Source organism: Saimiri boliviensis, chromosome 14 (assembly GCF_048565385.1).
Source record: "Saimiri boliviensis isolate mSaiBol1 chromosome 14, mSaiBol1.pri, whole genome shotgun sequence".
Lineage (NCBI taxonomy): Eukaryota > Metazoa > Chordata > Mammalia > Primates > Cebidae > Saimiri > Saimiri boliviensis.
Window position 1 is genome coordinate 17813435 of NC_133462.1, and position 23742 is coordinate 17837176.

General features: G+C 58.1%; 2 protein-coding genes across 7 annotated transcripts in view; one reads left to right on the forward strand and one right to left on the reverse strand.

Annotated features, from left to right (window-relative positions):
• The first annotated feature begins 1224 nt into the window (after positions 1–1224).
• On the forward strand, positions 1225–14562 carry CAPN12 (calpain 12). Its single transcript, XM_039465517.2, has 21 exons — positions 1225–1982; positions 2554–2623; positions 3109–3227; positions 3421–3554; positions 5090–5258; positions 7090–7164; positions 7238–7323; positions 7394–7468; positions 8338–8501; positions 8590–8822; positions 9414–9425; positions 9606–9814; positions 10068–10110; positions 10184–10243; positions 10709–10766; positions 11183–11253; positions 11363–11425; positions 12408–12486; positions 13861–13977; positions 14051–14109; positions 14197–14562. Exons 1-21 carry the CDS (start codon positions 1746–1748, stop codon positions 14221–14223), a joined length of 2160 nt encoding a protein of 719 aa, XP_039321451.1. The 5' UTR covers positions 1225–1745; the 3' UTR covers positions 14224–14562.
• Positions 14563–14840: 278 nt separating this feature from the next.
• The window catches only part of ACTN4 (actinin alpha 4), an 86592-nt gene continuing 77690 nt past the window's right edge, over positions 14841–23742 (reverse strand). For 2 of the 6 annotated variants that reach the window (XM_074386395.1, XM_074386394.1), the window contains exons 12-22: positions 22676–22826; positions 20654–20762; positions 20310–20450; positions 20048–20230; positions 19821–19955; positions 19118–19297; positions 18006–18152; positions 16785–16865; positions 16433–16498; positions 15745–15903; positions 14841–15627 (exon numbers count right to left, since the gene is read on the reverse strand). In XM_074386395.1, the coding sequence (XP_074242496.1) occupies positions 15469–15627; positions 15745–15903; positions 16433–16498; positions 16785–16865; positions 18006–18152; positions 19118–19297; positions 19821–19955; positions 20048–20230; positions 20310–20450; positions 20654–20762; positions 22676–22826 (1511 nt within the window). In that variant the 3' untranslated portion in view covers positions 14841–15468. The remainder of the gene's footprint in view (positions 15628–15744; positions 15904–16432; positions 16499–16784; positions 16866–18005; positions 18153–19117; positions 19298–19820; positions 19956–20047; positions 20231–20309; positions 20451–20653; positions 20763–22675; positions 22827–23742) is intronic. The other 4 variants (XM_074386393.1, XM_074386392.1, XM_074386391.1 and 1 more) reach the window with 2 other exon arrangements.

The following is a 23742-nucleotide window of genomic DNA, read 5'->3' on the forward strand; positions in this document are numbered from 1 at the left end:
ACGATATCTGTGGGTCCACTTGGAGGGAAGGAGCCCAAAAGGCTTGAGGGACATCTGAGTGGCATCAAGGTGACAAGGCACTGGGAGGGCGGTATATGTCCTCGAGGAGGGTGGAAGGCCTGCCGGGCCCAGCCCTGGTGAGGCTCTGGCGTCTCCGAACCTGTTTCTCCCATTTCTTCCAATGGCTCCAGAGTCCTTCGTGGGAACTTCTGCTCCACCCAGACCTTGAGTCGCGTGGGCTAGGGCAGGACCTCACGGTCACAGGTAGCTGCGGCTCCCAGCACGGGACAGACGCAGAGCCGTCCCTCCAGGGTCAGCCTCCCTGGGCAAGCAGGCTGAGTGCCTTGTCAGGGAGGGAGGAGGCGCGTCCTGAGGGCTTAGGGGCGTGATTGCAGCCGGGCTCAGGGTCCTGCGGTGGATGATGGAGGAGCCACAGGTGGGTTACAGGGACAGAGAGAAAGAGGGAGAGGGAGAGGCAGGGAGGCCGACACAAGACACACTGACAGGGTCTGAGAGGGGAGGGGCTGGGGTCGTGGACTCCGGATCTGACAGGTAGAGAGAGAAACGCACAGGCTGAAAGAGACAGAGACTGACGGAGGGGGCGGGGCACGGTGGCCCACACCTGTAATCCCAGAACTTTGGGAGGCCAAGCGGGAAAGAGCCCAGGAGTTCGAGACCAGTCTAGGCAACAAAGGCAGACGCCCCATCCCACCTGTCTCTACATTAACAACAAAAAAGGAAAGCCAGAGAGGGATGGAGACAGGGAAATACAAAGACACAGATATTGCCCGAAACAAAAAACGAGAAAGGGCCGGGAGCCATAGCTCACACCTGTAATCCCAGTTTACTTGGGGGCTGGAGGATCACTTGAGGCTAGGAGTTCAAGACCAGCCTGGGGAACATGGTGGGACACCCCCCCCCCCGCCCCACTTCATCTTTACTTAAAATTTTTTTTAAACTAACAAAACCTGACTGAGCATGGTGGCTCACACCTGTAATCCCAGCACTTTGAGAGGCCAAGGAGGGCAGACTGCTTGAGGCCAGGAGTTCAAGACCAGCCTGACCAACATGGAGAAACCCTGTCTCTACTAAAAAACAAAATTAGCCAGGTATGGTGGCGCAGGCTTGTAATCCCAGCTACTTGGGAGGCTGAGGCAGGAGAATCGCTTGAACCTGGAAGGCAGAGGTTGCAGTGAATGGAGATAGCACCATTGCACTCCAGCCTGGCAACAGAGTGAGACTCCGTCTCAGAACACACACACACCCCAAGAGAGATGGAGAGGGAGAGACAGGGACAGGGCCCGAGAAGATGATGAAGGTGGGAGAGGGAACCTGTCGGCGGGAGGCAGAGAGAGGCAATCGGAGAGATGGAGACGCAGAGGTAAACCGCCTCCCTCCCCAGCCCCACAGGCGTCGGTAGCAGAGGCGCCCCCACACTGACCTCCTTCTCGGCGCTCCCACATCACAGCCGGTCCTCCCTCAGGTCTGCCTGCCTTCTCCCCTGCTGCTGGCCAAGCCCATTAAGCTGCTACCTTGGCCACAATTGAAGGCCCCACGCCCCAGGGAGGAAACCACTGAGGCGGCGTCCCCCGCTCCCCAGCACCCCAAACCATCAATTAATATTAACGAGGAAAGGTTCCTCGCTGCCTCAGGACCCCCACCGAGTCTCCAGTGGCGGGGGAGGCCCCACCCCGTGACTCAGGAGGTTAAAGGGCCTGGCGCTGGCCTGTGAGGCCAGTGTCCAGATGGCGAGCGGCAGCAGGAAGGTCACCATCCAGCTCGTGGAAGAGGAGGCTGGGGTCGGAGCCGGGGGCCCGCAGTTCTTTCGGGGCCAGAGCTATGAGGCAATCTGGGCAGCCTGCCTGGACTCGGGGATCCTGTTCCGAGACCCTTACTTCCCTGCTGGACCTGATGCCCTTGGCTACGACCAGCTGGGACCAGACTCGGAGAAGGCCAAAGGCGTGAAATGGATGAGACCCCATGTAAAGTGTGGCTGGGGCCTGGGGTCCGGGGTCTGAGGGAGGAGGGGCCGGGGCCTGGGCCCCCGGGTCTGAGGGAGGAGGGAGATGGGGATCTGGACTCCTGGTTCCGAGGGAGGAGGGGCTGGGGCCTGGGCTCCCGGGTCTGAGGGAGGAGGGAGATGGGGATCTGGACTCCTGGGTCCGAGGGAGGAGGGGCCGGGGCCTGGGCTCCTGGGTCCGAGGGAGGAGGGGCTGGGGCCTGGGCTCTGGGGTCTGAGGGAGGAGGGGCCGGGGCCTGGACTCCGGGGTCTGAGGGAGGAGGGAGATGGGGATCTGGACTCCTGGGTCCGAGCGAGGAGGGGCTGGGGCCTGGGCTCCTGGGTCCGAGGGAGGAGGGGCTGGGGCCTGGGCTCCCGGGTCTGAGGGAGGAGGGGCTACCATGGGACTGGCTTAGCACACTCCTGCCCACAGGCTTCCAGGCCCTTCGTGGGCTTGGGGCCCTCACTCTGGAGCAGCAGAGGCAGCAGGGGCGGCAGCAGGTGACCTTCCCTTGCTTTCCCGGGCTGAGGCTGGAATCCCCCACCACCCACAGGAGTTCTGTGCGGAGCCGAAGTTCATCTGTGAGGACATGAACCGCACAGACGTGTGTCAGGGGAGCCTGGGTGAGCGTCCCGAACCCGTCTCGAGCCCTCCCATGTAGCCAGTCTCCTCTGGGGTCCTGACAGCTCCAGCTCTCGTTCCCCCAGTTCCTGGCCCAGGGGTCCCTCCGCAGTCTCTCCTCTCCCTGGGCCTGCGTCTCCCTCCCCTCTTCCTTTTGTTTTTGAGATTGGGTCTTGCTCTGTCACCCTTTGTGGAATACAGTGGCACCGTCATAGCTGACTGCACCCTTGACCTCCTGGACTCAAGCAGTCTTCCTGCCTCACCCTCCCAAGTAGCTGTGACTACAGGTGCACGCCACCACACCTGGCTCATTTTAAAATTTTCTTGTAGAGATGGAGTCTTGCCATGTTGGCCAGACTGGTTTTGCACTCCTAGGCTCAAGTGATCCTCCTGCCTCGGCCTCTCAAAGTGCTGGGATTACAGGCGTGGGCCACCATGCCCGGCCTCCCTCCTCCCATCCTCACCGAACCCTGGCTTCTCCTCCCAGGTAACTGCTGGTTCCTCGCGGCCGCCGCCTCCCTTACTCTGCACCCCCGGCTCCTGCACCGGGTGGTCCCTCCCGGACAGGATTTCCAGCATGGCTACGCAGGCGTCTTCCACTTCCAGGTACAGCTCAGTTCCTCTGCCCATGCCTCAGTTTCCCCCGTGGTGACATGGTGATACGGATTTCATTGTTAACACGGACTTGGGGCTGTAATTCATGACTCTGGGACTGGCATAGCTGTCAGGGCTCAGAGGTAGGGCCCAGGCAGGGCTGGCTGTTGGAAGCCGAGCCCGGCCCTGCGTCTTCTCCCGCCAGCTCTGGCAGTTCGGCCGCTGGGTGGACGTCGTGGTGGATGACAGGCTGCCCGTGCGTGAGGGGAAGCTGATGTTCGTGCGCTCAGAACAGCGGAACGAGTTCTGGGCCCCACTCCTGGAGAAGGCCTACGCCAAGTGAGGATTCCGATTCCATCCAGCTGCAGCCCAAGTCCTCACAGCAGGCACCAAGCCACCGGGGGCCCAGAGTCCCCCAAGCTATGCAGTACTCCACATACCTCCCAAGAATCCCAAGCCAAGTGACAACCCCACAACTCTACTATCCCAGCAGCCTCGGGCACCTTCACATTTTTGTTTTGTTTTGTTTTGTTTGTTTTGAGATGGAGTCTCGCTCTGTCACCAGGCTGGAGTGCAGTAGTGCGATCTCGGCTCAACGCAACCTCCACCTCCCTGGTTCCTGTGATTCTCCTGCCTCAGCCTCCCGATTAGCTGGGATTACAGGCGTGCACCACCACGCCCGGCTAGTTTTTGTATTTTTAGTAGAGACGGGTTTTCACCATGTTGGCCACGCTGATCTGAGGTGATCCACCTGCCTCGGCCTCCCAAAGTGCTGGGATCACGGTGTGAGCCACCGTGTCCAGCTTTACCTTCAAATCTGAAACCTCTTTCCATCTATCCATATTTTACACAAAACATTCCTGGAGACCCCCAATCACCCATAATTCTTAAGGCTCCTGAAATCTCATATATCAGGCCCTGGATTCGCCAAATCTGGGATTTATCCCCTCGGGTGACCTGTATTCTTAGATTGTCTCTCCTGGTCCATTGAGAAATCCAAAGCACCCCCAAAATATTGGGTGTCATTTTGGGACCCTCAAATCTTTGCCTTTTTCCCTTTTGAGGCTCTGAAATTCCTGACAAGTCCCCATAGGGATGACCCCTAAAGCAGACATCTCCCAGAGGCTCAAGGTGTCAGACACAGCACCAGGACTGACAGAATTCTTTTTTTTTTTTTGAGGCTGAATCTTGCTCTGTCACCCAGGCTGGAGTGCAACGGCATGGTCTCAATTCACCACAACCTCTGCCTCCAAGGTTCAAGCAATTCTCCTGCCTCAGCCTCTCGAGTAGCTGGGATTACAGGCACCCGTCACCACGCCAAGCTAATTTTTGTATTTTTAGTAGAGATGGGGTTTCACCATGTGGGCCAGGCTGGTCTCCAACTCCTGACCTTGTGATCCACCCACCTCAGCCTTCCAAAGTGTTGGGATTACAGGCTTGAGCCACCGTGCCTGGCGGACTCTGAGAATTCTAACACAGCTCTCCCCTGCCCCCTACCAAACCAAAGTCCTGGGGGCCCACCGGACCACAGACCCAATCTCCAAGGGCTTCTGTGTGTGCCACAGTTCCCCATCTGAAGAGTGAAAATTTTTGAGCTGGGTGTGGCAGTGTACACCTGTGGTCCCAGCTCCTCCAGAGGCTGAGGTGGGAGGAGAATCACTTGAACCCAGGAGGTTGAGGCTACGGTGAGTGGAGATCATGCCACTGCACTCCAGCCTGGGCCACAGAGTGAGACCCTGAGAAAAGTCTCAAAACTTCAGGAATTGCCCCCAGGGATTCCACACCCTGAGATAGAGGCTCCTGCCGATCCCAGGACAGGGGTGCCTGAGGTGCTTGTACTGGCCTCAACCCTCACCCCAGATCTGCCCCCACAGGCTCCACGGCTCCTACGAGGTGATGCGGGGCGGCCACATGAATGAGGCTTTTGTGGACTTCACAGGTGGCGTGGGTGAGGTGCTCTATCTGAGACAAAACAGCATAGGTCTCTTCTCTGCCGTGCGCCACGCCCTGGCCAAGGAGTCCCTCGTGGGCGCCACTGCCCTGGTAAGAGACCTGGACTCCCATGGGGACCCCCTACCAGGACCAGAGCACAGTTGGGGGTGTGGTGGGGTGGGGAGAGTGCTTTCTGCTCTTCTCTTCTCTGCTTCCATTATTGGCTTAAGCTCGCTCATAAAACTAGTCAAAAATAAACTTACTTGCTCCCATAATGAATCAGGTCAGCCACAGTTGGACCCAGGAGCTCAGGGTGTTGCAACTATGTTTATTTCTCCTTCTGTGTTAGTGTCACTCTTGGCCAGCTTCTCCCCTCATAGGCATAGAAGGGTCCTCCAAAGCTGCACATATCACCTACCACCCCAGGGTTTATTTGAAAAAAAAAAAAAAAAAAAAAAAAAAAAAAAAAAAAAAAGTGCTACTTTCTGAGAATTTCAGCAAAAGTCCCAGGATTGATTCTCATGGGCTTAGCCGGGGTCATGTACTCAGCTGTGACCCCATGACACACACACTCGTTCACTGAGTTCTAACTCCTTCACGCATTCATTTACTTAAATCCTCTACTGAGTTCCTGCTTCTTTGTCTTTTGTGTCACTGTGTCTTTCTTTGTCTCTGTCTCTCTCTTCTCTTTCCATCTTTTTTTTTTTTTTTTTTTTGAGACGGAGTTTTGCTCTTGTTACCCAGCTGGAGTGCAATGGCGCGATCTCGGCTCACCGCAACCTCTGCCTCCCGGGTTCAGGCAATTCTCCTGCCTCAGCCTCCTGAGTAGCTGGGATTACAGGCACGTGCCACCATGCCCAGCTGATTTTTTTATTTTTAGTAGAGACGGGGTTTCACCATGTTGACCAGGATGGTCTTGATCCCTCGACCTCGTGATCCACCCGCCTCGGCCTCCCAAAGTGCTGGGATTACAGGTTTGAGCCACCGCGCCCAGCCTTTTTTTTTTTTTTTTTTAATAGAGACAGGGTTTCACCATGTTGGTCAGGCTGGTCTTCAACTCCTGACCTCAGGTGATCCACCCACCTTGGCCTTCCAAAGTGCTGGGATTACAGGCGTGAGCCACCATGGCCCGACGTTTTTTTTTTTTTTCTTTTTGAGATGGAATCTTGCTCTGTCACCCAGGCAGGAGAGCAGTGACATGATCTTGGCTCATTGCCACCTCTGCCTCTCAGTTCAAGCAACTCTCCTGCCTCAGCTTCCCAAGTAGCTGGGCTTACAGGTGTACACCACCACCCCTGGCTAATTTTTGTAGTTTTTGTGGAGACAGTGTTTCACCATGTTGGCCAGGCTGGTCTCAAACTCCTGACCTCGTGATCCACCCGCCTCAGCCTCCCAAAGTGCTGGGATTACAGGAGTGAGCCACTGTGCCTGGCCCTCTTTCCGTCTGTTTTGTTTTTGGAGACACGGTCTCACCTCACTCTGTCACCCAGGTTGACGACATTGGTGTCGTCATAGCTCACTATAGCCTTGACCTCCTGGGCTCAAGGGATCCTCCTGCCTCAGCCTCCTGAGTAGCCGGGATCACTGGCGTGCACCACCATGCCCGTTAAATTTGTTAATTTTTTTGTAGAGTTGGGGTCTTGCTATATTGCCCAGGATGATCTTGGACTCCTGGCCTCAAGCAATCCTTCCACCTTGACCTTCTGAAATGCTGGGATTATGGGTGTCAGCCTGTGCTTCCATATCCTTCTGTCTCTTTCCTATCTCCCTTCCTCTCCTCTTCTCTCTCGGCTTCAGTAACCTGGACACGGTCTCCCAGCTGGGTGCCCTTCAGCTCAGTGCTCTGGTTGGCTCCTGCCTTGGTGGCAGGAGGTTAGGGACAGGGAGGAACAGCTACCTTCCTGTCCCTGGCCTCAGCCTCACCATCCCTTCCCTTGCCCAGAGTGATCGGGGTGAGTACCGCACAGAGGAAGGCCTGGTGAAGGGACATGCGTATTCTGTCACGGGCACACACAAGGTGAGTGTAGCCCGTGGGTGGGGTGACGGGCCCATATCCAGGCATCACCCCCCACTGACGATGCTGCCCCCAGGTGTTCCTGGGCTTCACCAAAGTGCGGCTGCTCCGGCTGCGGAACCCATGGGGTCGCGTGGAGTGGACTGGGGCATGGAGCGACAGGTGGGATGGGCATGGTGCGGGTGTGGGGCTGGACCCCACCTGCCCACCCCTCACACCCCTCTCTCTCCAGCTGCCCACGCTGGGACACACTCCCCACTGAGTGGCGCGATGCCCTGCTGGTGAAAAAGGAGGATGGCGAGTTCTGGTCAGTTCGTCAGGGTCCCACTCTGCCTCTGGGGGGCGCATTGCCTGGTTGAAGGATGGGTCCTAATAGGGAGAAACTGTGGCCATCGGTGGTCATTTTTGGGCCAGGTTCTATCTGGGGAAGTCAAGGGAGAATTGGCAGTAATATTAGAGTGCCTCTGATTGGAGTGGGTTTAAAAAAGTAGTGATATAGGCCAGGCACAGTGGCTCACGCCTGTAATCCCAACACTTTGGGAGGCCAAGGTGGGCAGGTTATGAGGTCAAGAGATAGAGACCATCCTGACCAATATGGTGAAACCCTGTCTCTACTAAAAATACAAAATTAGCTGGGCGTGGTGGCACGTGCCTGTAATCCCAGCTACTGGGTAGGCTGAGGCAGGAGGTGGAGGTTGCAGTGAGCTGAGATTGTGCCATTGCACTCCATCCTGGGTGACAGTGAGACTGTCTCCAAAAAAAAAAAAAGTAATATTAGGGGAATTTGGAGGCATAGTTATCTATGGAGGGTTGAAAGGGATGGGCAACAGCATTCAGGGCAATGGAGGAAAGCTTGGTGACATTTGGGGCATTTCTTGAGACTTGGCAATGTTGAGGGGCTGATGGATATCTGTTGGTAATTCAGAGTCAGGGTCTTGCAATTTGGGGGTTGATGGCAATTTAACGGTATTTGGGGGCAGTTTGTTAATCTTGGCGATTTGTGGGTCATGCCTGAGAACTTGGAGGAATTTGGGGGAGCTAGAGGCCCGGCCATCTGGGGGCCATTTCTGGAGCATGAAGGGTACTTTGCAATATTTAAGAAATGTGGGGGGGCTTTGGGATCTGGGGATGCCCTCGAGGTGGGGCCAGGCACGGTCTGACCGCGCCACTGTGCAGGATGGAGCTGCGGGACTTCCTCCTCCACTTCGACACGGTGCAGATCTGCTCGCTGAGCCCGGAGGTGCTGGGCCCTAGCCCGGCGGGGGGCGGCTGGCACGTCCACACCTTCCAAGGCCGCTGGGTGCGCGGCTTCAACTCCGGCGGGAGCCAGCCTAATTCTGGTGAGGCCTGAAGGGCCCTGGTGAGGCTCGAAGGGGTGGAGGGTGGCAGTGGCCAGCTGGGAACCCCCCTTTCTTCCTTCTCCCTTAGAAACCTTCTGGACCAATCCTCAGTTCCGTTTAACGCTGCTGGAGCCCGACGAGGAGGAGGACGAGGATGAGGAAGGGCCGTGGGGGGGCTGGGGGGCTGCAGGGGCGCGGGGCCCAGCGCGGGGGTGCCGCACGCCCAAGTGCACGGTCCTTCTATCGCTCATCCAGCGCAACCGGCGGCGCCTCAGAGCCAAGGGCCTCACTTACCTCACCGTGGGCTTCCACGTGTTCCAGGTGAGGTCCTGGTTAGAGCTAAGGCTGGAGGGAACCCGGAGGGTGAAGGGGCGGGGCCAGTGGGAGGAGGAGAGGTGTGGAGGGGCGGAGCCGAGGGAAGTAGAGGAGGCGGGGCCAAGGGGAAGGGGCAAGCGTGGAGGGGCGGGGCCTAGGAGCAGGCGAGGAATGGAGGGGCGAGGCCAAGGGGAAGAGGGGAGATGTGGAGGGACGGGGCCAAGAGGGGACAGGGCGTGAAGGGAGTGGGGGTCGAGTAGGGCTCAGACAGTAGAGGGAGCTAAGGGAATGAGAGGGAGGGGCTCAGGGACAGACTGAGGGGCGAGATTAGGGACGGAGAGAGGCAGGGGGTCAGAAGGGCCGGAGGGGTGTCCAAGGAGACTGAGAAGGCGCTGAGAGCGCAGATAGGGGAGGAAGGGTTGGGGAAGGGTAGGCGAGGGCCTGGGTCGGGGACTGCGGGGCAGAGGTTCAATAAGGGTCTAATAGGACGGAGGAGGGAGAGGGCAGAGGGGTGAGGAGGGGCAGGGAGGGGAGCCTGAGCGGCTGCCACCTCTCCCCTGCTCCGATTCCCCTTGCTTTTGCTTCTGCTTCTTTCAGATTACTGAGGAGGTAAGTCTGGGATGGGGTCAACCGGACCCGGGGCTTGGTCAACCTGCGCTGGGGGTGGCAGGCAGAGCCGGGGTCCAGAGGCAGGGGAGGCGTGGACGGGGGGGTTAGGCAGAGTGGATGGGGCGAGCTGGAGGGCTGGGGGTGAGCCTGGTCCGTTGTCACGCCTGGCCCTGTCCCCAGCTGCTGGGCCTCTGGGACTCCCCGCGCAGCCGCGCGCTCCTGCCCCGGTTGTTGCGCGCCGACCGCTCGCCCCTCTGCGCCCGCCGCGACGTGAGCCGCCGCTGCCGCCTGCGCCCCGGACACTACCTGGTGGTGCCAAGCGCCGCCCACGCTGGCGACGAGGCCGACTTCACTCTGCGTGTCTTCTCTGAGCGCCGCCATACGGCAGTGTGAGCCCCAGGCACCCAGATCCGACCCCACCCGCGCCTAGACAGGCCCCTGAGACCCCTGAGACCCCACCGGCGAGGATGAGTCCAGGGCCCCACCATCCCCACCATCCCCACCATCCCCACCATCCCCACCATCCCCACCATCCCCACCATCCCCACCTAGACCGCAGGCGAGTCCAGCTGAGATTCCCTCCAGCCACAACCCCAGCTGGAACCAACAGCCCCCTCCCCACCTCCTGTTTGTAATTTGCAGGGAGATTGACGACGTGATCAGTGCAGACCTGCAGGCTCTCCAGGTGTGGGGTGTTCCGGGAGGGGCAGGTTGGGGCGGGGTGTTTTGGACAGAACTAAACTTCCCCCATGCCACAGGGCCCCTACCTGCCCCTGGAGCTGGGGTTGGAGCAGCTGTTTCAGGAGCTAGCTGGAGAGGTGAGGAGGGGGAGTGGGTGAGGGCCTCCCCCTGCTGCCTCCCCTTAAGAAACCCCACCTCCGAATCACAGGTGTCTCATTTTACTTTACTTTTTCTTCCCTCGAGCTTAAATCTCCTGGCCTCCTTTTCTTGAAATGCTAACAGCTCCTCCCTGCCTCAGGGTCTTGGGCTCAGTCATACCCTCTCCCAGGACCACCCTCTGTCGGCCTGGCTCAGGCCTCATCTAAGGTGCCCAGCCCTGAAAGCTCTCCCTGACCCTCCCCCAGGCCGGTGTGCTGCCTGCCGCCGGCTCCCACAGCCGTGCGCTTCCCCCATCACAGCCCTGGCCCTGTGGGAACACGTCTGTGTACCCGACTCCTGGAGCTACAGTTCTGAGGCTGTCAGCCCTTGCCATGTCTCTAGCTAGGCCAAGCACTGCTGTGAGGCCCTGAGTAAATGGCCTCACAAGCTCTTTCCTGGACTAGGAGGAAGAACTCGGTGCCCCTCAGCTCCAGGCCTTATTAAGCATTGCCCTGGAACCTGGTGAGTTGGCTGGAATGGGATGGGAGGAGGGGTCTTAGCCAGGGGTCCTGTAACCAGAGCCCTAGCCACTCATGTCTATTAACCCACGTCCTTCTGGGAGTTGGGCCCAAGAAGCCAGGGCTCAGCCTAGTGGCTTCTCCCTGCACTGGACCTTGTGTGGACCCCTGGATGTGGGCCACACCTACTCGAAAGCTCCCCTTCTGCTGAGAGGCAATGCTGCCTTGAGCACAGCCTGGGAAATCCCTGACAGGATCTGAATCCCAGTTCTGCTCATCACAGCAGTCACTGGCTCCCTGTGCCTTGGCATCTATAACCCGGGGCTGACAACAGTGCCTGCTTGAGGGAGTCGTGTCTGAGGGGCCCTCAGAGTGGTGGGCGGCATGCAGGAAGTGCTGTGGTTTTTGTTGTTCCTGTAGCCAGGGCTCACACCCGAAACCCTGGAGAGATCGGGCTCAGGACCTGTGAGCAGCTGCTGCAGTGTTTCGGGGTACATGGGGGCCAGTGCCTAGGTGAGGGAGCGGGGAAGGGGACGTTGGGGTCTCTCTTCCTCTTCTGGAGACATTGACTTTAACCAGATGCCCCACCCCCCAACACAGCATGGGCGAAGCCTGGCCTTGGACCACTTCCGTCGGCTCTGGGGTCACCTCCTGGAGTGGCAGGTGAGGTGGGAGACTGGGCCTTCAGAAAGAAACCTTTACTAAAAGAGACATAGACACCCTGCAGGCTATCACGCCCCAGAGAACACAGGGCCCGGTGGGGGAGGGGAAGGGGAGCGGACTATGCTGACTTGGAGCGATCTGGCTGGGATATCCCTGCCCCTGCCTGGCCTCAGCTTGTCCTCTGGAGACATTGCTTTTTTTTTTTTTTTTTTTTTTTTTTTGAGATGGAGTTTCACTCTTGTTACCTAGGCTGGAGTGCAATGGCGCCATCTCGGCTCACCGCAACCTCTGCCTCCTGGGTTCAGGCAATTCTCCTGTCTCAGCCTCCTGAGTAGCTGGGATTACAGGCACACGCCACCATGCCTAGCTAATTTTTTGTATTTTTAGTAGAGACGGTGTTTCACCATGTTGACCGGGATGGTCTCGATCTCTTGACCTCGTGATCCACCTGCCTTGGCCTCCCAAAGTGCTGGGATTACAGGCTTGAGCCACTGCGCCCGGCCATTACATTGCTTTTTTTTGGGGGGGGGGGGGCGGGAGATGGAGTCTGTCGCTCAGGCTGGAGTGCAGTGGCATGATCTCGGCTCATCGTAACCTCTGCCTCCCTGGTTCAAGTGATTCTCCTGCCTCAGCCTCCTGAGTGGCTGAGATTACAGGCACCTGATACCACACCCGGCTAATTTTTGTTATTTTTAGTAGAGATGGGGTTTCCCCACTTTGGCCAGGCTGGTCTTGACCTCCTGACCTCAAGTGATCCGCCCACCTTGGCTTCCCAAGGTGCTGGGATTACAGGTGTGAGCCACTGCCCTTGGCCATCAGGACATTGCTCTACAGATTGAGAAACAGAAGTCCAAAGCGATTAGGCTGCTTAGGGGGGTCCACACCAGAAGAAAGGGAGTTGGGACTGTCTGGACTGGGAGGCCCCATTTGCAGCCCTCTTGAGGGCCTTAGGGGCTGACCCTGACTCATCCCTCCTGCTCAGGCCATATTCGACAAGTTTGATGAGGATGCCTCTGGAACCATGAACTCCTACGAGCTGAGGCTGGCACTGAATGCAGCAGGTAGGAACTGCATCCTAGGGTGGTCTTGGGAGGACCTATTCTCTCTTGTCCCATTGTCTCCAAGTGCACCCGCTCAGGGCTGTCTGCACCACAACCATCCAGAAGTTCACACTTTAGTTTTTTGTGGGCTTGTCTACCACCACACAGCAGAGGGAGCCATAGGGAGATGGGGGCTGGGATGACTGTGATGGAGTCAGAGAGCCCGAGGCTGAGAGTTTGCATGTGGCTGTGGATGTAAGAAAGACCCAGACAGGGTGTTCAAGTGTCCAGGCCTGTGTAAGAAATGAGCCAGCCAGTCATGGTGGTTCGTGCCTGTAATCCCAGAACTTTGCGAGGCTGAGGTGGGCAGGCTGCTTGAGCCCAGGAGTCTGAGACCACCCTGAGCAACGTAGTGAGGCCTCATCTCTTTAAAAAAAAAAAAAAAAAAAAAAAAAAGGATAAGCTGGGCACTGTGGCTCACGCTTGTAATCCCAGCACTTAAAAGTACAAAAAAAAAATTTTTTTTTTTTTTTTGAGACGGAGTTTCGCTCTTGTTACCCAGGCTGGAGTGCAATGGCGCGATCTCGGCTCACCGCAACCTCCGCCTCCTGGGTTCCGGCAATTCTCCTGCCTCAGCCTCCTGAATAGCTGGGATTACAGGCACGTACCACCATGCCCAGCTAATTTTTTTGTATTTTTAGTAGAGACGGGGTTTCACCATGTTGACCAGGATGGTCTCGATCTCTCGACCTCGTGATCCACCCGCCTCGGCCTCCCAAAGTGCTGGGATTACAGGCTTGAGCCACCGCGCCCGGCCAAAAGTACAAAAATTAACCGGGGGTGGTGGCGTGCACCTGTAATCCCAGCTACTTAGAAGGCTGAGGCAGGAAAATCACTTGAATCCAGGAGGCAGAGGTTGCAGTGAACCAAGACTGCGCCATTGCACTCTAGGATAGGCAACAAGAGGGAGACTCTGTCTCAAAAAAAAAAAAAAAAAAGGTTGGGGAAGGGGTGGAAGACAGCCGAGGACTGGAAGATGAGGGGCAGAGAGGGAGAGGCTGGGCCAGAGGTAGACAGGGTCGGACGTGAGGGAGCAAGGACTCAGGGCAGGTGGCAGGCTTGTGTTCACGAATCTGGCACCACTGACGCTTGCTACATGCCAGGAGTTATTCCAGGAAGAAGGAAACTGATAAAGTGCCCTTGAGGACAATTTCTTGAATGGGAATTCCTGCAGGCGCAGCTGCGGGGCTCCAGCTCTTCTCGGGTCCTTCCACCCCATCTGGCTGGGTTTTCCCATAGCCCTGGTCTTGGCAGCCTCCACCCCTACACCCGAGGGAGAGTGATCGGGGGCAGGTCCCTGGGGGGACTACAGGGCTCAGAAGCAGCTTCCCCCAGGCTTCCACCTGAACAACCAGCTGACCCAAGCCCTTACCAGCCGCTACCGAGACAGCCGTCTGCGTGTGGACTTCGAGCACTTCGTGTCCTGTGTGGCCCAGCTCACCTGCATCTTCTGTGAGTACCCTCCCTGGCATGGGAGGAGGGGTATGGGGACTGGTGGGCATTGACCCTGCTCCTCTCTGCACAGGCCACTGCAGCCAGCACCTCGATGGGGGTGAGGGGGTCATCTGCCTGACCCACAGACAGGTGAGCTAGGTGGGAGGGACAAGGTGACTCGGGCACTGTCCTGGGAGCTCCCTGCCTCAAGCCCACAGTCTTCCTTCTCTTGCTTAGTGGATGGAGGTGGCCACCTTCTCCTAGGATCTCGGGATGGGAGAACTGAGCAAGACCACCCCACCTCACTGCCTGGGGCTGGTCTTGGGCCGGTGTCCTCCACTCAGAAACAAGGACAGCAGACGACACAAGTTGGTCCACGTTAATGGCTTAGGACAGTGCTAATTCTGCCCTAGCTCTCCTAGGAAGTGGAGAAGAGATGCAGAAGAGGTGGGGTGAAAAAAAGGGACACTGCAGGAATCATTCTGAAAAATATTACATGTTTTATTATCCTGTCCCCAGCGGGTGGTTTATCCAGAAACCGAGGGAAAAAAAAATCAATCAGAATAAACTCAAAAAAAAAAAAAGGTAGGGGGAACAAAACCATCAACCACCAGGCAGCCACGCCAGCAGCCCACCTCCACCTCCAGAAGGTCCCCAGAGCCCCATGCCCGACCCAGAGGAGTGTCAGGCAGGGGATGGGCTATGTCTTCATTGCGAGAGCAGGAGAGACGGCAGAGATATGTTGCTAGGTGAATATATATTTATATAATAAATCCGTAAGTTAATAAAGTAAATAATAGTAATTCTCTGAAATTTTTTTATAGTTTTATGGTTTTGTGTTTTTTTTTTTTTTTTTTTTTTTTGTTTTTGGTGTGTGTGTGTTTTGTTTTTGTTTTTTTTTTCGGTCCTTAGAAAATCGGAGACATGTGAGGCCAGACAAAGCAAGGCTGGGGCTGGTGGGATTCGGAGGGGCCCCGTCAGCTAATCCAGCTCCTCTGCTGTGAAAGCAGGGAGCTGGGTGGGGCCCCCACCTCCTGGCAAATGGCAAGTGAGTATGGAGCAGGGAGTGGAGGGGGGCTGGGTGGGGCCCCAGCTGTCGGGTGGTGGTGGCGCCCTCTGCTGGCCCCAGGCAGTTCCTGGACAAGGCACATGGGGCTTTGGCCTGGATGGGGGAGGCCTTGAGGGGACCTCAGGGTCAAAGAAAGAGACCTGGGTGTGGTGGGGCATGCCCAGGGCATGGAGGGGACTGGTTTTGTTGTGGGAATCCAGTGGCCCCTCCACGATGGTTAAAAAAGCACAAGCCCCAAGTCTCCCTGGCCTCACCTGGTCTGGGGAACCTCCTGGCCAAAGAGAGAGGAGAGAGCCTGCCCCAGCCCCTCCCTGGCTACCCACCCCCACCAGAGGACTGCAGAGTGCTTTGCATAGATACAGAGTGGAGGAACAGGACGGTGGGGCTTCCGCGGCCCCTCCTGGAGGCCGGGGGGGTGTTTGGTCTGGGTCTCAGGGGCCTCACAGGTCGCTCTCGCCATACAGGGCGGTGGAGAAGGACTTGTAGTCGAGGGCACCGGGCACAGCATCAGGGCCCTGGTAGGGCGCCATGCGGGCGATGCAGTACTCGGCCTGGTCAGGGGGCAGCTCTCTCCGCAGCTCCTCGGCTGTGATGAAGTTCTGGGATCGGCAGGATGGGACTCTGAGCCATCCCCACCCCCATGCTGGCTCCCTCAGCCCCCCTCCCAATACAGGGACCCCTCTTGCCAGCCCTCATGTGCCTCAGGGGGGTCTCACCTTGTCCCCTGCCAGGACCTTGAAGGAGGCGATGACCTGGTCAGCCGTGTCCGTGTCAGTGGTCTCCCGAGACATGAAGTCGATGAAGGCTTGGAAGGTCACAAGGCCACTGTGGTTGGGGTCAACCAGGCTCATGATTCGGTTGAACTCGGCATCACCCTGTAAGGAGGGAGTGGGGCGGGGGACACCCAACATTGAGTGGGGCAGGGGCAGCCAGGCCCACACCGGTGGGGTCTCCAGAAAAACAGCCAGGAGAGCAGGGCCCAACCCATGTGCGCATCCACCCTGTTCCCTGCCTGTTCCGGCTACCCCAGTGCCCCAGGCAGGGGAGCAGGGCCCCTTTGCATCCTCCCCTCCCGTGGTCCCCCACAGCAGAGAACTGGGGTCTACTGCCCTCAGCCCAGGCTCAGGAGTTAACTCTGGAGGGTGGGGAAGAAAGAGAGAAAGAGAAAGAAAAGGGGGAGAGCATGGGAGAGCTGACCCCTCTCTCTGGAGACTTCTAGGGAAGAAGGGGGGCTCAGGAAGTCATCGGAGGGACCCCACCCCGGCAGGTGCAACAGAAGAGGCAGGCACAGCTGCACTGCTCGGGCAGAGGAGTGTCCCCGAGGACGAGGAAGCTCTGGAGGTGGTGAGGGGGAGAGGCAGGACAGGAGGAGGAGCGGGTGGCTGGGGAGACAGAACTGCATACCAGGCTGTATCCTGTGGAGATAAGCAGAGCCCTGAAGTCATCGGAGTCCATGCTGCCTGTCTGCTTCTGCTCCGAGGACGCAGGCATAGCAGAGGAGGCCGGGCCCAGAGTAGGCAAGAGGGGCCGCCCCATGTGCACAGCGGGCAGACAGGACAGTGGCGGGGAGCAGGGAGACAGCGGCCCCGAGAGACCAGGTAAGGGGGAAGGGGTCCAGGGAGACGAGGGCAGGGAGGCAAGAGAGCCGTGAGATGGCACACAGGTTGCAGGGGTGGGATGGCGAGGGGAGAAAGAGAGAAGGAGAGAGAGAGAGAGCAGTTAATGCCAAGGTCCGCTGGGGCCCAGGGTGCAGTACCTGCCGGTCGTTTTCCACGTCGTAGCCCAGGCTGATGAGGCAGGCCTTGAACTCCTCGGGCCCCAGCGCCCCGCCATGGTCCTGCCGGGGCCATCCGAAGGCAGGTGTGTGGGAGGGGCAGCGTGGATGAGGGATCGGGCCACATGCAGAGGGCAGGGGGAGGGGACACGTAGGGGAGGGAAACACAGAGTTAGAGGCGATGTGGACAAAGGGATGGCCAGGGCCGCATGGGGCAGGGGGCGGCTCAGGCCCCTTTTGTCCTGCTCCCCACCTCGGAGGCTCAGAAGCAGGCAGAGGCCTCCCTCACCTCTCTGCCCATAGCAGGGGTGGCAGCTGGGAGCTACAGAATTGAGGGTGAGTCCCAGGACTGGTGAGGGGTGAGGACGCTCTCCTTGCCTTTGGAATTGGGAGTGGGACAGAGGAAACTGCACCCCGTCCTGGGGGGTACCAGGTGCAGAGCTGAGGCTGAACGTGCCTAGCTATCTTGGGAATGCGTCAGCCCAGCAGGGTGGGCTGGGGACGGCGGTGAAGCATGGTGCTCAGGGGCCTTCTGATGGGGCTGCCGGACCGAATCTGAATTTTTTTTTTTTTTTTTTTTGAGACGGAGTTTCGCTCTTGTTACCCAGGCTGGAGTGCAATGGCGCGATCTCGGCTCACCCGCAACCTCCGCCTCCTGGGTTCAGGCAATTCTCCTGCCTCAGCCTCTTGAGTAGCTGGGATTACAGGCACGCGCCACCATGCCCAGCTAATGTTTTGTATTTTTAGCAGAGACGGGGTTTCACCATGTTGACCAGGATGGTCTCGATCTCTTGACCTCGTGATCCACCCGCCTTGGCCTCCCAAACTGCTGGGATTACAGGCTTGAGCCACCGCCCAGCTCAAATTTGAATTCTAAAAGCACCATGTGAGGTGTCTGTATCCAGATTCACAGACAGGGTCACAAAGTCTGGGGGTGCTGAGACTTCATCTGCTCCGGGGGTGGCGAGGATAACACCCCAGAGGGCATGACGTGGGGCCCAGCCCTGACTGTGTGTGTGAAGTGGCCTAGGTTAGGGTCTCGGTGCCGCATGGCTGCACCCCGACAGTGGCAGGGCCCTGGGAGTGTCGGCCGACAACTCAGCAACTGTGACGGGAACGGACAAATAGATGCAGAAACGAGGGGGCAGGATGGGACAGCAACGGTGGGGATGGGAGAGGCCGAGGAGGTGGCAGGCTGCTCACCTTGTCAAAGTGGTTGAAGGACGCCCGGAACTCCTGCATCTGCTCCTGGCTGATGCCCTTGGCGTCACGGGTGAGGATCTGGTTCTCCACCTCGTTGATGGTGCGGGCGATGGTGGTGAGCAGCTGCTCCCAGCCCACACGGATGTGCTGGGGGAGGAGAGGGGTGTGACCGTGGGCCGGGCACTGTGGACTGTCCTCACCTTCTGGGGGTGGCTTCAGGAGCCTGCCCAGCCATGTACGCCTCACTAGGGACATGGGCCGGGGTACCTCTCTGCTGCCTTTGCCAACCATGGGGTTTATATCTCCACAGTAAATCTGTTTCCTGGCTACGGGGGCAGCAGAGAGGCAAGGACCCATGACTCTTGTGTTGGGGTATCTGTGGAGATGGGACATACCCTGGTCAGTTTCACCACTGGCTCTCAGGGCAAAAAAAAAAAAAGCCAACTCCAGTTTGAGGCATCTGTGGACCTGTACCGAGTGGATCAACAGTATGTAATCTTTTGGCTTCTCAAGCTAGCCGTATGACAGTGACCAGCTTGTGACGTCCCTGGCACGTTAGCCAGTGGGAGCTGCTGCGCTGACTGGGCACCTGCTGCACAGGCTCTGGCCCCAAGAAGGCTGATACTGTGGAGGCCACAGGGCAAATGGTGCCCTCAGTGAGCCCCTGGACCAGCTTGTCCTGTGAGGGGCATTGTCTTGGTGATGAGAGCACTGCCCTCATTTTGATCTAGTCATTTCAATCTTTTTTTTTGAGACAGGGCCTGGCTCTGTCACCCAGACTGGAGTGTGGTACATAACCTTGGTCACCTCAACCTCCACCTCCCTGGTTCAAGCAATCCTCCTACCTCAGCCTCCTGGGGAGCTGGGACTACTGGCTAACATTTTCATTTTTTGTGGAGACAGGGTCTTGCTATGTTTCCCAGGCTGGTCTTGAACTCCTGGGCTTAAGCCATCCTCCCGCCTTGGCCTCCTAAAGTGCTGGTCTTCCCAATCATTGTTAAACAGAGTGAAGAAATGACAGCAGACAGCTATCTTCTCACTGGCCCAAACCACCTCCAGTGAGGAAGGCAGCCATGCTGATAGAAAGGACAGAGGGTGGGGCGGCCACGCACCTCCATGGTGTAGTTGGTGTGCTTGTTGTCGAAGATGAGGGCCTCCTGGATGAGCTGGTGCTGCTGCTCTAGCAGGTCCAGGTTGGGCTTGTAGTCCACGATGCTGCGCTCATACTGCTTCAGGTGGCTCAGCTGGTCCTCCAGGGTCCCGTTCATCTCAATGGAGATGCGCCCGATCTCCTACCGGGTGGGTGCAGGCGGTGGGGTGAGGTTGGTGGGCCTGCCCACACTGACCATCTAGGGGAGCCCACTCCCACTACTGGCCTGCATCGCCCGGGGCCTCTCCAACTAGGAGCCTTGGCCTGTGGGTCCTTGGAAGGGAAGGCCCACCACTCATGACTGTCCCCTCTGGTCCTGCCCTCTCATGTTAAAGCAGCCACGACTGACAGAGAGGCTTTCTCTGCCAAGCGCTCCCCATGCCCAAGTTCATTTTACCCTTGACCTCTCTGTGAGGCTGGGACTGTGGCAGGCCCTGACTGCAGAGGTAGAAAGTGAGGCTCAAGGAGGACAGGTAAGACGGACTTCAGGCACAAGCTCGGTGGGCTCTCCTAACCCTGCAGAGTGCTCAGGGCCCCCAGCTGGTGAGAGTTGGGACCTGCTCTGCCAGGCAGCTGTCTGTAGGCCCTGGGCTGGCCAGGGACCCCTCACTAGAAGAGCTCCCTTGGTGCTTTCTCAGCACTTCCAGGCTGGACCGGTGTCTCACCTCCATCTTGGTCTGGATCCAGGGCCCCACGACGTTGGCCTGGCTGGCGAACTGGCGGCGCAGGTGCTCGTTGGACTGCTGCTTGCTCTGCTCCTCCAGGAGGGCATGGTCCCTCTTTGGCACCAGCTGCTGTACCTGGTGGAAGGGACGGGAAGTGGGAGTGGTCAGGGAGGTGGCCCCCCAGCCCCACCAGCCTGCCCCAGCACCTTCTGACAGCCCCAGCCCACCTTCTCCCACTTGGAGTTGATGATCTGCGGGGTGACAGTGGTATAGGGGTTGCTGCCCGACAGCTTGATGTGGTTGCTCTCAGCGATCCTCTGGGCCTCCTTGTGGATGGCCAGGATGGCCTCGCGCTCCCTGTCGGCGTCTGGCAGCGTGGACTTGAACTGGTCGTGGGCTGAGATCAGGCCCTGGGGAAGGAGCTGCAGTGAGGGGGCGGCCCAGTCCCACAGAGGCCCTTGGAAAGGTGAGGGGCCAGGGTGTGCGGACCTCAATCTCCTCGATGGTGTGGACGATGAACATGTCCTGGAGGTCCTCCATGGCGCTCTCCATCCAGTTGTTGAAGGGGGCTGCGCGCTTGGCGTACTCCAGGTGCAGCTGGTCGATGGCCTCCAGTTGCTTCTCTGTTTTCTGGTGTGGAGGAAGGGAGCAGGGGCAGAAGGAAGGCAGGTGAATGTGAGCAGGATCCCCGGGGAGGGGCCCGGAGGGCACTGGAGTCAGAATGTCATCTCTGTGGGAGTTGGGGTAGCTCACAGGTGTGGGCACTGTTCACAGCACCAGCCCCAGGACATCGGGGGCACAGGGTTCCATGGGTGACGTCACCCCCTCCTTACCTCCAGGGCTTCCCTGCGACTGTGGGTCAGAGAGCCAAGGGCATCCCACTGGTCGCAGATCTTCTGGCACCGGGTGTTAACATTGTGGGAATCGTAGTAATCCAGCTCGCTGTGGGCGGGGCAGACAGCAATGAGACCCGGCAGGGGCAGATGGCTGGCAGCTGGGACCCACCTACCACCAGGGCTCCCAGGGTGGGGTGTTGGGACAGTCAACATTCCAGGACATCAACAACAATCACTATCAATAACTGCTCAGTTCTGGCGCCTGGGACCCCCCCAGGGGTGCTAATAGGGGCCTCCTGCAGCTCACCGACCCCTGACTCATTCTGCCACTATCAGCTAAGAGTATGGCCCTTCCAACCAGGCCTGGGGGCCTGAAGAGTAGAGCGCAGGGAATGACCTTGGGAGGAACAGGACATGGGAACCAGGTGAGCCAGCCACAGAAGAGCAGGCAGGGGCTGAGGCCGTGCTCCACAGTAGGGCTGGGGGACTGGGCTCCATTCCTGTCTCAACCACTCCCTTGCTGTGTGACCCTGGCAACCCCTTGGCCTCTCTGTGCCTTGGTTCCATCAGTAACACGCTGCTGGGGGGGATTAAATAAGCTGATACACATACAGTCTGGAGAATGAGATGAGTTTTTGCTGTCGCCATTAACCAGCGCTCAGCGGGGCTGCCCATCAGCTCATCCTAGACGGTCCACAGGCCTCTGTAATTTCCCCTCGGCGGAACAGACAGCACCCAGATAGCCCTCCCTTCTGTTCCTCCAGGGCTACCATCCAGAAAGCTGCTTCGGGACTCAATGTTCCCAAGCGGGGTAATGGGTTTCACATGGCATTGCCCAGAGCCTGAGAAGGGTTTATTCCAAGTCTGTTTCCTACCAGTTTCCAGGGGCTCCCCAGTCACTGGGGAAGATTCCTGTGTCCCACCCCCACACTGCCAAGGGGGATGCATCTGTGGCCTTGCTCTCCTTGGCCTGGACGTGGTGGTGGCAGGACCCCTGGGGTGCCCCAACTATGCTGAATAAGAAACTGAGGCACTGGGGAAGCCTCAAAGCACCTGGCACCTGGGCGCGATGGCTCACGCCTATAATCCTAGCACTTAGGGAGGCCGAGGTGGGTGGATCACCTGAGGTCAGGAGTTCAAGACCAGCCTGGCCATAATGGTGAAACCCCATCTTTAAAAAAAGATTAAAAAAAAAAAAAAAAAAGAGCACCTTGGCACTGGGGGGTAGTGAGTCGGGGAGGAATCCAGCTCTGCCCAGCATGGGGCTCCACTGGGCATCAGGCCTGGGCCTTTGGGGGTGGGGGTGTTGGTGGAAAGAGCAGTTACAGCCAAGGATCCTATTTTTGAGCAGACAGCTATTTTGGGAGCCCCGCCGCCCCTCGAGGGCCTGTAAATTTTCCATGAAGTAACGGCTTGGGCCTCCCGCTGCCTGGGCCCACCCTGCTGCTGGCCACTGAGCTGGTGGAATAAGGCCCCATTCACCAGCTTGAGTCTCAGTGTACTAATTATGTACACAAGTTTATCTGACTGGGGTGGGGAGGGGAAGGAACTCAGCTGCCTGGAAGCTCTTACAATAAGTGTATTCTGAGCAAGAAAGGGAAGGGCTGGAGCAGAACAATAGGCTCACTGTGCAGCCCGGTTCCCTCAGGGAGCAGCGGCTGGCAGCAACGGAGGCCGGGGCCCATCCCATTGGGGGCCAGGACCTACTTGGGGTGGCCAGCAGGGGAGGTGGTGCCCCCAGGGACTCCCAAAGCCTGAAGAATCAAAACAAGGGGCCAGACACCTCCCTCCTACCGGAGAATCCAGATCCTTTAGGTGTTCCATCTGGGGCTGAGACAGGTTGGGGAAAAGGCCTCATCCCATAAAGCTTTTCCCTGGCGGCTGGAAAGAGGTGAAGGTGGGGCACTAGGGACACTATTCCAAGCCTTAAGGCAGGCTGGGCCTTGGCGTGCTGCTGCCACCACTCTGGGCAGGCTGTAGGGGGAGGCAGGTGATGGGAGAGCCCTGGCCTGCACGTACTTGAGCTCCTGAGCGATGGCTGCTATCTGCTCCACGCGGTCCTGATGTGCGGCCAGGTCACTCTCAAAGGCCTCGTGCTTGCGGATGAGGGCTTTGATGTCAGACAGCGTGGCTGTCTCGTAGTCCCGGTGTTTCAGCATGGCTTCCTTCCCTGGGGTGGGGGCAGAGAGGTGCTTAGACAACAGCACAGCAGCTGTGAGGCAGCAGTCTGAAGGGGCTGTCCAAGCAGAGGGAGGGAAAGAGACTGTGGAACCTGCATCCTTCCACGCCAAGGACAGTAGCATGGAAACTTCTAGAACCTTCTTTCCTACCCACCAGGGATCTCTAAGCCCAACTATAATCCGGATGGACCTGGATGGACACTTCAGGGTTGGTGAGCCTGAAAGAAAGATTCCATCTCAACCCATGTGTCCTAAACTTAGCATCTTTTGTTGGTAGAAAACCATACACATAGGGCCCTGGTAGCACGGCTTGAAAAGCTAGCACCTGTTTCTGGAGGGCTTTGATCTGGCGAAGTGCCTGGGGTCAAAGCCCATGTGCCAGCAGGCTTGGGAACGGGAAGCATTGGCCAGTTTCTCCTAGGAGCCGGACCCTGCACCTGCACGGGTGGTGGTCCTCTCCCACATCTAAGTGCCCCACTGTTCTAAAGTGTCCTGTGTGCAGTGGGGTGGGCCCACCGTCAGGCCCTTTGAAGGAAAGGAGGCACACTGTTATTAGTCCTGGAGCCTGGCTGATTACACACGCCAGAACCAAAGCTCAAGGAAGCCCTGCAAGCAAGTAAAGGTCTTTAGGGAACTGCAGGGAAAATTCTGGCCTGGGAAGGCGGCTGGCACCCCAGCTCCTACATGGGCCCTGCCTCAGGTACACCGCCTTGGGCTTCCCTGGAGTGGTAGTGGACATCCCCTCAGCTCTATCCCAGCACACCTGACAGAAGCCCGCCTGGTGTAGCAGCCACCAGGGACTCTCCGGGTCTATGCATTCACCTGTAAAATGGGGCCAGCCCCAGCACCTATGTCGCGTGGGACTATTCTCAAATTTCAGTGAGGTGGTGTTCAAGCACAGCAGGC

Excerpts from the sequence above, each read along its gene's own strand:
- CAPN12 (XM_039465517.2), top strand. The coding sequence starts at position 1,746 with ATGGCGAGCGGCAGCAGGAAGGTCACCATCCAGCTCGTGGAAGAGGAG. Across the intron at positions 3,228-3,420 it reads CAGGCGTCTTCCACTTCCAG|CTCTGGCAGTTCGGCCGCTG; the intron begins GTACAGCTCAGT and ends TTCTCCCGCCAG. Across the intron at positions 7,469-8,337 it reads AAGGAGGATGGCGAGTTCTG|GATGGAGCTGCGGGACTTCC; the intron begins GTCAGTTCGTCA and ends GCCACTGTGCAG.